Here is a 13500-nt window from a genome sequence, read left to right as displayed (position 1 = left end):
AAAACCATGAAATTTCTAAATGCCTCCTGGACACACAAAATCACAGATTTCCTATTGGGATACAGAAATATGCTACATTCTACCACAAAATGCACCCCAGCAGTACTAATGTTTGGCTGCAACCTGCGGACCAGGCTGCCCACAGTTCATCCAGATCTGGGTCTCTGACTGCAAAAAAACAGCATCGCCATAGACCTCACCTAGAACATTGAAAGTGGGCGAGAAAGTTCTGGTACAAGATTATAGACAATATAAAGACCCATGGGTGGTAGGGGTAATCTTACAAAAATCGAGCCCCTCTTCATACTCTGTTCTAATGGGAGACAAATTGTGGAAGCGACACATTGACCAATTACGAGCACTGACTGATACCAAAGGTCCATCAACTGCCTCATGAACTGGAGGAGGTGGAACCAGACCTGCCGTGGCCTGCCCCAACCATCCCACCCTGAAGCCGAGGGGGGTCAGAGATGGTTGCAGAGCTGATGAGTCCAGTGAGGAGTCCAGTAACTGAGACACACAGCCAGGAGGGCAGTGAAGACGGGCAGTCGCCACTGACTCAACCGCCAACCTGACTATCTACAGGTCCTAAGCAAAGACCGGCACAGCAAACCCTGATTATTATTAAATACTTTCCCTTTTATAATTATAGTTACTCATGAAATGTATTCTAATTCTCACTTGTAGTCCTGGCCCAAAGTTATCTTATTGGTTCGAAGGGGCCCAGTCAGCATTTATCGCACTGGGGGGTGGGGGGGGAAAGAGTGTTGGGTATAAGCCAGCCCTCTGCTGCTGAACATCATGACGCCACATCATGATGTCACCCTTCCATAGCCTGTGTGTCAGTAGCCATGTTAGTCTAATAGAAGTAAAGGATGAGTAAACATCACGCCTCTAAGTCTTAATTGTGTGAGTGCATACACAACAAAACATATATAGTCTTGGGATTCAATCATTAAGTTGGAACATAGCGCAGTTTAATTTAGATGCACAGTGTATTGAAATACACTTACAGCCCTTACCTTAAATTACTCTCATGTGACCAATTAATCAACTAACTCTGTATACCTTTGGAACACAAGAGCACCTGGGGAAACCCACACAAAGCAGCAGGCCCTTTGGCTCACATGCCTGTGCCAAATGGGATGTCCAAAAAGATTTGCTACTTACTTTTTATGAAGTTCTGAGATTTATAACTATATTTTGAGTATAATAGCAGAGTATTTATTTTGAACCTGCATTTAAGACCAACAAGGCCGCAACCAAAATTACTGCATCCAATTTTGCTCAATTAACTCTAATAATGGTATGGCAATCTGAGAGAGGGTGCAGAAAATATTCCCTAACATGATCCATGGACAGTGGATTTCAGATGAAAGATCAGATGGAATTGTCTTCTTGAAGGAATGAATGCTGATAAGAGGAATACAAGATTCTGATTTGTTTAGAAATAGACGGAAAACTTTTCCATTGGTGAATAATTCAAGGACCAAAGGAAAAGATTCCAAATTTTGGGCAAAAGATGCAAGGGAGATTCCGGTGAAAACCTTTTCAGGCAAAGGATTGCCAAGATCTGGAATTCAATGCATCTAAGAGTCATGGCAATGAAATGCATCAGTACCTTCAAAAGGATATTGAATGAGAGTAGTTTGCAAAGCTACAAAGAAAGAGAAACTGATACAATTTCTCTGCTAAGAGTCAGCAGTAATGCAAGGATTGCCTATACTGGATCAAATCATGGAACAGACAAAAAAAAGGCTCAGAGCACCAGAAACAAGAACCACCCCCCCACCCAGCTGAAAATGAGAAGAATAGGAGATGACCCTGTAGGATGTTGACTACAGCAGCAGACCAATAAGGGGCTCAGAGGCAGAAGGACCCAAACAAGCCGAGGGCTGCTAGAGATTGGCTCATTGGGATCAGGTATCGGAACCAGAATAAAAGACAGTGGTGAGGGCAAGGTCCCCCTCCCAACAAAGGGCCTCAGGTGCTGAAGGCTTCCTGATTGTATCGGAGGTTTGGATCTGGTGCTCAGGTTGCCAATGGATCAAGCAGAAATCTGTATGACTACAGAGGTTGCGGAAGCACTGAAGGAGAATCCATGGATATTAGGTGTTTCTGAAGGGACTCTCTTTTGCTTCTCTTTTGCCTACAGTAAGGGGCACTGGGCAATATTAATGGTGACTCTTTGCCTTCTGGCAGGTAAAACAAATTTGTATTATTACAATAATATGGCAATAAAGGAATCTTGAAGTGATAGCCTCTAATCATTCCAAAGCAAAACCACGCAATATATAGAGTTCATTATTTTTCACTTTTCTCAAACAAGACAACCTTAAAAAAACATTGAGCCAACTAAAAGGAAAGTATGTAACAAAATTGATCAGGAAGAGACAAACTCACTGTGATAGTACAGATCTATCACCAATGTACATAGTGTATATAGTTACTGTATCTAGACTGTGCTTACAGCGATTGGCTGAGAGCTAAGCCACGCCTATTGTCTGGGCCTTAAAGGGTTGTGTCCCTAGCCAGGTTGGATCATTCCGGACTGGTCGGCCACCTGTGAAGAGCTCCTGTCTTTTGCTAATAAAAGCCTTGGTTTGGATCAACAAGTCTTTGATTCTTTCAACGAGCTCTACAATTTTATTAGCAAAAGAATTTTTTTGAAAGGGATGGAGCGTTTAACTTGGCCAGAAAAACTTGATATCGACCCACAGTCAGCTACAGCCTTCAAAGCCTTTAACTTCTGGCTGCTGAACTTTGAAAACTTCCTGAGATTCATTGAGGTGGAGGAGGTTTACCAACGTCTAACAGCATTGCTGTCTCGCCCTGGCAGCCACCTTGAACCAGGCTGGTCGGCCTGTAGCCTTCTTCTCCAGAACCCTCCAGGGTCCGGAGAGTAGACACTCCTCGATCGAGAAGGAGGCCCAGGCCATAGTTGAAGTGGTGCGTCATTGGAGACATTACCTCGGTGGGAGGCGCTTTACACTGTTGACTGATCAACACCCAGCGTGGTAAGATAAAAAAACGACAAAATCGCCAGATGGAGAATCGAACTCTCCACCTTTAACTATGACATCCTGTACCAGCCTGGTAAGCTCAACGACCGGCCTGACGCGCTCTCCAGGGGGACGTGCACCAGCATACAGATGGACAGACTACAGAAACTCCATGAGGCGCTCTGTCATCCAGGGGTCACTAGGTTTGCCCACTTTGTGAAGGCGCGCAACCTACCCTACACAGTCGAGGAGATCCGCTCCATGACTCGAGCCTGTTCGGTGTGCGCTGAATGCAAGCCCAACTTCTTCTGTCCGGATAACTCCCACGTTATAAAAGCCACCCGCCCCTTCGAGCGTCTTAGCGTAGACTTTAAGGGGCCCCTACTGTCAACCAACCGTAATACCTACATCCTTACGGCCATCGACGAGTACTCCCGCTTCCAGTTCGCTGTGCCCTGCCCAGACACCACGGCCACCTCAGTGATACAGGCCCTTCACAGTATTTTTGCCATTTTCGGATACCCCAATTCCATCCACAGTGACAGGGGGTCCTCATTCATGAGCGTGGAGCTGCAACAGTACCTTCTGGAGTGTGGTATCGCTTCAAGCAGGACCACAAGCTATAACCCATGTGGTAACGGCCAGGTCGAGAGGGAGAATGCCACCATATGGAGAGCGGTTACACTGGCTCTCCGGTCTAAAGGTCTCCCCACCTCTCACTGGCAGGAGGTTCTCACTAGTGCCTTACACTCCATCCGCTCCCTCCTATGTACTGCAACAAATGCCACCCCCCATGAAAGGATGTTCCTTTACTGAGGAAATCCGAATCAGGAACCACTCTACTGGCATGGCTCACCGTCCCTGGCCCCCGTCCTTTTGCGACGCCACGTCCGGCACTCAAAGAATGACCCCTTGGTCGACCGAGTGACTCCACTCCACGCGAAACCACATTACGCCTACGTTGAGTTCCCAGACAGGCGGGAGGACACTGTTTCGGTGCGGGACCTAGCTCAGCACGCGGTAGACCCAGCAAACCCCCCAACCCAACCTTCCCCAACTCTTTATGCCCCAGGCCCCGTGCCGCAACAGAAGGACCAACAGCACCCCAATGACCTGGGCCACCCTGCCGACAACACGACTGGGGAATTGAGTGACGGAGCAGTCGCACCCGACGAGCCTGCTGGCAACACCATCCCAGCGACCCCAATCCCGGCACCACGGCGGTCAGGCCGGATGGTCAGACCCCCTGACCGCTACAGTCCTTGACTTACCCCTTCCTTTCATTCTCTCCCTCGTTTTTTTTTCCAGGGTCAGTTCTCCAAGAAGGGGTGAATGTGATAGTACAGATCTATCACCAATGTACATAGTGTATATAGTTACTGTATCAAGACTGTGCTTACAGCGATTGGCTGAGAGCTAAGCCACGCCTATTGTCTGGGCCTTAAAGGGTTATGTCCCTAGCCAGGTCGGATCATTCCGGACTGGTCGGCCACCTGTGAAGAGCTCCTGTCTTTTGCTAATAAAAGCCTTGGTTTGGATCAACAAGTCTTTGATTCTTTCAACGAGCTCTACAATTTTATGAGCAAAAGAATTTTTTTGAAAGGGATGGAACGTTTAACGGCCTCGGTCGAGTGAGGCAGGCGGAGGCCCCGATCCGGGCAGAGAGTGGGAGGCGGCGGCCCCAGTCCGGGCACAGGGAGAGCAGCGGCGGCCCCGGCCTCGGTCCGGGCTGAGGGTAGGTGGCGGCGGCCCCAGTCAGGGCACAGGGAGGGCGGCGGCCCCAGTCAGGGCACAGGGAGGGCGGCGGCCCCAGTCAGGGCACAGGGAGGGCGGCGGCCCCAGTCAGGGCACAGGGAGGGCGGCGGCCCCAGTCAGGGCACAGGGAGGGCGGCGGCCCCAGTCAGGGCACAGGGAGGGCGGCGGCCCCAGTCAGGGCACAGGGAGGGCGGCGGCCCCAGTCAGGGCACAGGGAGGGCGGCGGCCCCAGTCAGGGCACAGGGAGGGCGGCGGCCCCAGTCAGGGCACAGGGAGGGTGGCGGCCCCAGTCAGAGCACAGGGAGAGCAGCGGCGGCCTCGGCCCCGGTCCGGGCAGTATGGACCGACCTAAGAGGGGAGGCAGACCCCTCCAGCCCGGGTAAGAAACCTGCATAGGAGAAGGCCACTCTGATATAAAACCTATGACCCAAGGACCTCGCTGCCACGTCCCAGCTTGCTTGGCCACGGCACACGAACCATGGGTGTAAAGGGTGTAAAGGGTGTAAAGGGTGTAAAGGGTGTAAAGGGTGTAAAGGGTGTAAAGGGTGTAAAGGGTGTAAAGGGTGGGGCCAGTGCTTCGCGCACTGCACTCCACCTAAAAGCTCCTTTGCGCAGGCCCGAGGACAGGTCCGCGTCCTCCCCCTCCGCGTCCTCCCCCTCCGCGTCCTCCCCCTCCGCGTCCTCCCCCTCCGCGTCCTCCCCCTCCGCGTCCTCCCCCTCCGCGTCCTCCCCCTCCGCGTCCTCCCCCTCCGCGTCCTCCCCCTCCGCGTCCTCCCCCTCCGCGTCCTCCCCCTCCGCGTCCTCCCCCTCCGCGTCCTCCCCCTCCGCGTCCTCCCCCTCCGCGTCCTCCCCCTCCGCGTCCTCCCCCTCCGCGTCCTCCCCCTCCGCGTCCTCCCCCTCCGCGTCCTCCCCCTCCGCGTCCTCCCCCTCCGCGTCCTCCCCCTCCGCGTCCTCCCCCTCCGCGTCCTCCCCCTCCGCGTCCTCCCCCTCCGCGTCCTCCCCCTCCGCGTCCTCCCCCTCCGCGTCCTCCCCCTCCGCGTCCTCCCCCTCCGCGTCCTCCCCCTCCGCGTCCTCCCCCTCCGCGTCCTCCCCCTCCGCGTCCTCCCCCTCCGCGTCCTCCCCCTCCGCGTCCTCCCCCTCCGCGTCCTCCCCCTCCGCGTCCTCCCCCTCCGCGTCCTCCCCCTCCGCGTCCTCCCCCTCCGCGTCCTCCCCCTCCGCGTCCTCCCCCTCCGCGTCCTCCCCCTCCGCGTCCTCCCCCTCCGCGTCCTCCCCCTCCGCGTCCTCCCCCTCCGCGTCCTCCCCCTCCGCGTCCTCCCCCTCCGCGTCCTCCCCCTCCGCGTCCTCCCCCTCCGCGTCCTCCCCCTCCGCGTCCTCCCCCTCCGCGTCCTCCCCCTCCGCGTCCTCCCCCTCCGCGTCCTCCCCCTCCGCGTCCTCCCCCTCCGCGTCCTCCCCCTCCGCGTCCTCCCCCTCCGCGTCCTCCCCCTCCGCGTCCTCCCCCTCCGCGTCCTCCCCCTCCGCGTCCTCCCCCTCCGCGTCCTCCCCCTCCGCGTCCTCCCCCTCCGCGTCCTCCCCCTCCGCGTCCTCCCCCTCCGCGTCCTCCCCCTCCGCGTCCTCCCCCTCCGCGTCCTCCCCCTCCGCGTCCTCCCCCTCCGCGTCCTCCCCCTCAAAAGATGCTCACAAACTCAAACTAGCATGCTGGAACATCAGAACCATGCAAGACAAGGCTGAGAGCCACCGACCTGAACGTCGGTCTGCCCTCATTGCACATGAACTCCTCAGACTTGACATCGACATAGCCGCTCTCAGTGAAGTCCGCCTGGCAGATGTAGGCAGCCTCCAAGAACGCGGCGCGGGCTACACACTCTACTGGTCTGGCAAGCCTTCGGATGAACGACGCCTATCTGGTGTAGGCTACATGGTCAAGAACTTCATTGCCTCCAAACTCGAAAACCTTCCGACAGGCCACTCGGACCGAATCATGTCCATGCGACTCCCCCTTCAAAACAAGCGTTGCATCACCCTCATCAGTGTCTATGCTCCAACCCTCCAGGCGGAACCAGCAGAAAAGGCCAAGTTCTACACTGACCTGCGCAACCTCATCCAACGCACCCCTACAGCCGACAAGGTTGTCATCCTTGGCGACTTCAACGCTCGCGTCGGCAAAGACTCAGAAACCTGGCCAGGAATCCTGGGCAAGCATGGCGTCGGCAAGTGCAACGACAATTGGCGCCTCCTGTTGGAGCTCTGCGCAGAACAGCGGCTTGTCATTACAAACACCCTTTTTCAGCAGAGAGACAGCCTTAAGACTACCTGGATGCATCCCCGATCCAAACACTGGCACCTCCTGGACTACATCCTGGTGCGAGAAAGTGACAAACGAGATGTGCTCCACACCAGGGTCATGCCCAGCGCGGAATGCCACAGTGACCACCGGCTGGTTCGCTGCAAGCTCAACCTTCACTTCAAGCCAAAGCCCAGGAACAGTAAAGCCCCCAGAAAGAGGTTCAATGTTGGAAACCTGCAGTCAGACGAAGCGAGAGGAAACTTCCAGGCAAACCTCAAAGCAAAGCTCGACGATGCAATCCCCTGAAACCCTCTAGGATCAGTTGAAGACTACCATACTGCAATCCACTGAAGAGGTACTGGCTTCTCCTCCAGGAAAAACAAGGACTGGTTCGACGAAAACAGCCAGGAAATCCAGGAGCAGCTGGCAAAGAAGCGAGCTGCCCACCAGGCTCACCTTACAAACCCGTCCTGTCCAGAGAAGAAACAAGCCTTCTGTCGCGCATGCAGCCATCTTCAGCGCAAACTCCGGGAGATCCAAAATGAGTGGTGGACTAGCCTCGCCAAGCGAACCCAGCTCAGCGCGGACATTGGCGATTTCAGGGGTTTCTACGAGGCTCTAAAGGCTGTGTACAGCCCCTCACCCCAAGTCCAAAGCCCGCTGCGCAGCTCAGACGGCAAAGACCTCCTCAGCGACAAGATCTCCATCCTCAACCGTTGGTCAGAACACTTCCAATCTCTTTTCAATGCCAACCGCTCAGTCCAAGATTCCGCCCTGCTCCAGCTCCCTCAACAGCGCCTAAGGCTAGAGCTGGATGAGGTCCTCACCCAGGATGAGACATATAAGGCAATCGAACAACTGAAAAGTGGCAAAGCAGCAGGTATGGATGGAATCCCCCCAGAGGTCTGGAAGGCTGGCGGCAAAACTCTGCATGTCAAACTGTATGAGTTTTTCAAGCTTTGTTGGGACTAAGGAAAACTGCCTCAGGACCTTCGTGATGCCATCATCATCACCCTGTACAAAAACAAAGGCGAGAAATCAGACTGCTCAAACTACAGGGGAATCACGCTGCTCTCCATTGCAGGCAAAATCTTCGCTAAGATTCTCCTAACTAGAATAATACCTAGTGTCGCCGAGAATATTCTCCCAGAATCACAGTGCGGCTTTCACGCAAACAGAGGAACTACTGACATGGTCTTTGCCCTCAGACAGCTCCAAGAAAAGTGCAGAGAACAAAACAAAGGACTCTACATCACCTTTGTTGACCTCACCAAAGCCTTCGACACCGTGAGCAGGAAAGGGCTTTGGCAAATACTAGAGCGCATCGGATGCCCCCCAAAGTTCCTCAACATGATTATCCAACTGCACGAAAACCAACAAGGTCGGGTCAGATACAGCAATGAGCTCTCTGAACCCTTCCCCATTAACAATGGCGTGAAGGCTGTATTCTCACACCAACCCTCTTTTCAAACTTCTTCAGCATGACGCTGAACCAAGCCATGAAAGACCTCAACAATGAAGACGCTGTTTACATCCGGTACCGCACGGATGGCAGTCTCTTCAATCTGAGGCGCCTGCAAGCTCACACCAAGACACAAGAGAAACTTGTCCGTGAACTACACTTTGCAGACGATGCCGCTTTAGTTGCCCATTCAGAGCCAGCTCTTCAGCGCTTGACGTCCTGTTTTGCGGAAACTGCCAAAATGTTTGGCCTGGAAGTCAGCCTGAAGAAAACTGAGGTCCTCCATCAGCCAGCTCCCCACCATGACTATCTCCATCGGGCACACAAAACTCAAAACGGTCAACCAGTTTACCTATCTCGGCTGCACCATTTCATCAGATGCAAGGATCGACAACAAGATAGACAACAGACTCGCCAAGGCAAATAGCGCCTTTGGAAGACTACACAAAAGAGTCTGGAAAAACAACCAACTGAAAAACCTCACAAAGATAAGCGTATACAGAGCCGTTGTCATACCCACACTCCTGTTCAGCTCCGAATCATGGGTCCTCTACCGGCATCACCTACGGCTCCTAGAATGCTTCCACCAGCGTTGTCTCCGCTCCATCCTCAACATTCATTGGAGCGCTTTCATCCCTAACGTCGAAGTACTCGAGATGGCAGAGGTCGACAGCATCGAGTCCACGCTGCTGAAGATCCAGCTGCACTGGGTGGGTCACGTCTCCAGAATGGAGGACCATCGCCTTCCCAAGATCGTGTTATATGGCGAGCTCTCCACTGGCCACCGTGACAGAGGTGCACCAAAGAAAAGGTACAAGGACTGCCTAAAGAAATCTCTTGGTGCCTGCCACATTGACCACCGCCAGTGGGCTGATATCACCTCAAACCGTGCATCTTGGCGCCTCACAGTTTGGCGGGCAGCAACCTCCTTTGAAGAAGACCGCAGAGCCCACCTCACTGACAAAAGGCAAAGGAGGAAAAACCCAACACCCAACCCCAACCAACCAATTTTCCCCTGCAACCGCTGCAACCGTGTCTTCCTGTCCCGCATCGGACTTGTCAGCCATAAACGAGCCTGCAGCTGACGTGGACATTTACCCCCTCCATAAATCTTCGTCCGCGAAGCCAAGCCAAAGAAAAAAAAAGGGTTGTGTCCCTAGCCAGGTCGGCTCATTCCGGACTGGTTGGCCACCTGTGAAGAGCTCCTGTCTTTTGCTAATAAAAGCCTTGGTTTGGATCAACAAGTCTTTGATTCTTTCAACGAGGTCTACCCTCAAAAATTAACAGAGACTATTGCACCTCCTCCATCATTCAATGACGCTATGGCAGGTCTGATTGCATCCTTCTCCCTGGTTAGCGAATAAACCTTCTGTGAATTGTTTCCAAAGCAAAAAGCAGAGTCCTAAAACTATAAAGGGAACTATCAAATATTATGGTCATAATCTATGACAGAGAAAAGCTACTACTCTATTCTGGTGCACTCAATAATCTGCACAGATTTTGATGCATGCAAAGGATTTCAATTGATATGCACTTTTAATACCTCAATTTAGAAACTTAATGTTCACCATTTCCTTGCACCTATAATCTCAAGCAATAAAAGCTGAGCAGAAAGAATCATTCTTCATATTCCACATCTTGATTACCAAGATGTAATATTCAAACATACACAGTGTGATAAATTTGTATCTAAAGCAACTGTAATGCTACATGATATATAAAAAAGAATGCATGTGCCTTTTTTGGAATACATCAAATCAATTAATAGGAAACAATAAATGGTCCTGGTTTGGTGGTCAAGTTAGAGGTTTGCTGGTTGGAAAATAGAAAGTTCTGAGAGATCTTTGTAAAAAAATTACAAGACCAGAACATTTAAGGCTAAACCAACCTGTTCAAGAATGACAAAGAATAAGATGAAAGTTATTTACAGTTTGCCCTTTCAAACCAACATGGTTAATATCTCACCTCTTCAGTGGGGTAAAAGCAATAGTTCCAGTACCAGAATGTTTTGGGTAGATAACTTTTTGACAAATGATGCTCTGGTGGAAAAGGATGAAAGGTGTCCCTTTTATTTGTGTCCCTGGAGTCACCTGCTTCCACATTGACAGTCTCTAAACATCTTCCCATGGCTAAATCTTCTGTGGATGTAAAATGAGTGCATTTCCCAGTCTTGAAGCCATCAATAAATCTTTTTACTGCTTCCTTGCTCAGGACATATCCAGCTCCACCACTCATGTATCCTTGCTTAACATATGGCTTAAATTTTCTTCCAAAGAATATGGGCTGATCGGGGGAGTATTTTGATAAAAGCCAACGCAGATTTTCAACAACGACATACGTGTCATCGTCTGCTTTCAAGAACCAATCAGCATCATTGAAGTGATGATCAAAAACATACTGAAAGGCTTTGATTGTTTTCCAATACAACTGGTCTCGGCCTTCTTGAACATCCAGACCCACTGTGGGGAAATCTTTATTTTCTTCTGAGCTCATGAAAAGCACAATGTTACATTTTTTAGCCCAGGTGGCTTTGACATGCTTGGTCTTTGTTTCTAGATTCTGGGGCCCAGTCATCACCCAACACAGGATTCGCACTTTGTTAAATAGATCATCAGCGACACTTCGATTGTCATCTGAAAAAAGATTCATGTATTTTATTTAAGAACAAAAACAAACCATTATCTAGAGCACACATGTCAAACTCAGGCCTGCGAGCCAAATTTGGCCTGTGATATAATTATATTTGTCCCACAAGATCATATCAAATATGTATTAGAGCTGGGCCGCTGGCCGCCGCGCCAGTATAGCACATGCACAGCTAATACTACAAATCCCAGAATGCTTTGCAAATGCATTGGTGCTGGCCCATCAACCCGCTAATTGCCCCCACCTCCTCTCTTTACTTTCATTAGCATCTGCGACCTGTCGCCCAACTCACATGTAATAAACCCCTTACGGAAAATGGCCAAACGAAAGACAGAAAACAGGACCTTTCAAGACAGGTGGGAGGCAAACTCTGACCCCAGAGTTTGATGAACTTGCATCTAAAAAGAGATGCCAAGTATCTGGTTTAGACCCAGGTGCATCAGAGTAAATCACAGTGTAGCAAGCTAAGCTTGGATTAATATTTTCTTTGGTTAACTTTGAACTGTTCATAGTTGAAAGATTGGATTTTCATTGAAGCAAGTTATTTCTTTGACTTGTTGGCTTGTGAAAAAAATACATTTAAAAGGAGCTTAAAGGCTATAGAGAAATATTATTTATTGAATATTTTATTTCTCATTTGTTAATGCTTCTTCTGGAAAGAGTTTACCAAAACTATTATTAAACATTTATTTTAATAAGAAAAAGTTTATTACATATGTTGAAAGAAGAGAAAACTTGCAGATGTTGTTGAAAATTTTCAATAAATATTTAGTTTGGCCCACGACTTAGTCCATGTTTTTAATTTTGGCCCTCGGTGAATTTGAGTTTGACACCCCTGTTCTAGAGCACACATGTCAAACTCTGGCCCATGGGCCAAATTTGGCCCGCGATATAATTATATTTGGCCCGCAAGACCATATTAAATATATATTAGAGTTGGCCCGCTGGCCGCCGCGCCAGTATAGCGTATGCACACTGAAGGTGAAAATGAAGACGCCAGAGGTGTGGAGGGATCTCAGAGTCCCGAATCCCGGGAACTCAGCCCGCCCGGCTCCCGGACACACAGACACGGCTGGAGTTGGGGACCATCCTCGCTGGGTCTGCGCTTCAGCGGCGACGCCGGACCGAACGTCTCGTTGGCGATGCCTTCCCCCTCGCTCCATGCGCGGCGGACCCTGCCTCCCGCTCCTTTTGTTGGAGATGAGCCCGGCGCTGTGAGATCGCAGTTTAATCCCTCTCCAACCATGGGAGGGGGGTGGGAGCAATGCACTCTTCTCAGCCAATTCCTCCACCGCCCCGGACGCCGGCGTTTCAACGGGGAGTTCGGGTGCCTTCGTCAGGCGACCGACCTGTTGGTCAAAGACAAGGGGAGAGCGTACAAACTCCACACAGATAGCATCTGAACTCAGGTGAACGTGGAGCTGCGACCCCACATTCCACATCAGGAATGTGTGTAAGATTGGGAGCAGTGAGACGGAAGCTTATTTTGTTCCTGTGATTTAAGCCTTTCTTGGGGTGGGGTGGGGGGGGTCCTTCTCTGACCACTTGCCTAACAATTAACCTAATCAGATGTGGAGTTACCACAATACAACAGTTCTCAACCTTTTTCTTTCCACTTGCGTCCCTGTGCCATTGGTGCTCTGTGATTAGTAAGGGATTTCTTAAGGTGGTCTGTGGGTGGAAAGAAAAAGTTTGAAGACCACTGCTTTAATCATCCCTCATTGACTCGTCATGTGCACGGTTTCAGACGCTAAAGGAAATGGGCCAATGACAATGAAAGAGTTTATCCAAAACTATTATTAAACATTTATTTTAATAAGAAAAAGTTTAACATTACATATGTTGAAAGAAGAGAAAACATGCAGATGTTGTTGAAAATTTTCAATAAATATTTTGTTCGGCCTTCGACTCAGTCCAAGTTTTTAATTTTGGCCCTCCGTGAATTTGAGTTTGCCACCCCTGCTCTAGAGGAACAAGCTAATAATATCAGTATAATATCAATTCTGAGCATGTATTTTCTTCACATGATGCATAAAAAGAGGCTACTTTGGATAAATTTGTATCTAAAGCAACTGCAGTAAATGCACAGATTCTAGTAATTCACTCAGCCTTTTCCTTCTTTTTCAAATTTAAATAGTTTGTGGCACAGGGCAAAGAATCAATTTTACTGGCCTGCATCTGTTGCAGGCATAAAACCAGCCAATTCTCAAGAGAATCATTAAACTTCAGCATGCATTTAAATAATTTGGGTCAGAAAATAGAACTACTCATTCTTAAATTATGAACCTGAAACAAATGAATTGCCCTTCTAAATTACCATACCTCAAAAAGGAAACCCTAAATGTCATAGC

General features: G+C 50.4%; 1 protein-coding gene across 15 annotated transcripts in view; it reads right to left on the bottom strand.

Moving 5' to 3' along the window:
- Positions 1-13500, bottom strand: part of LOC138751434 (glycoprotein-N-acetylgalactosamine 3-beta-galactosyltransferase 1-like) — a 60631-nt gene that overhangs the window by 16166 nt on the left and 30965 nt on the right. For all 15 annotated transcript variants that reach the window (XM_069913688.1, XM_069913686.1, XM_069913693.1 and 12 more), the window contains one exon: positions 10469-11136. In XM_069913688.1, coding sequence (XP_069769789.1) covers positions 10469-11136 — 668 coding nt within the window. The remainder of the gene's footprint in view (positions 1-10468; positions 11137-13500) is intronic.

Source organism: Narcine bancroftii, chromosome 1 (genome assembly GCF_036971445.1).
Source record: "Narcine bancroftii isolate sNarBan1 chromosome 1, sNarBan1.hap1, whole genome shotgun sequence".
NCBI classification, from domain to species: Eukaryota; Metazoa; Chordata; class Chondrichthyes; order Torpediniformes; family Narcinidae; genus Narcine; species Narcine bancroftii.
The sequence above is the reverse complement of the archived record's forward strand: the minus strand, read 5'-3'. Positions and strand labels throughout refer to the sequence as shown.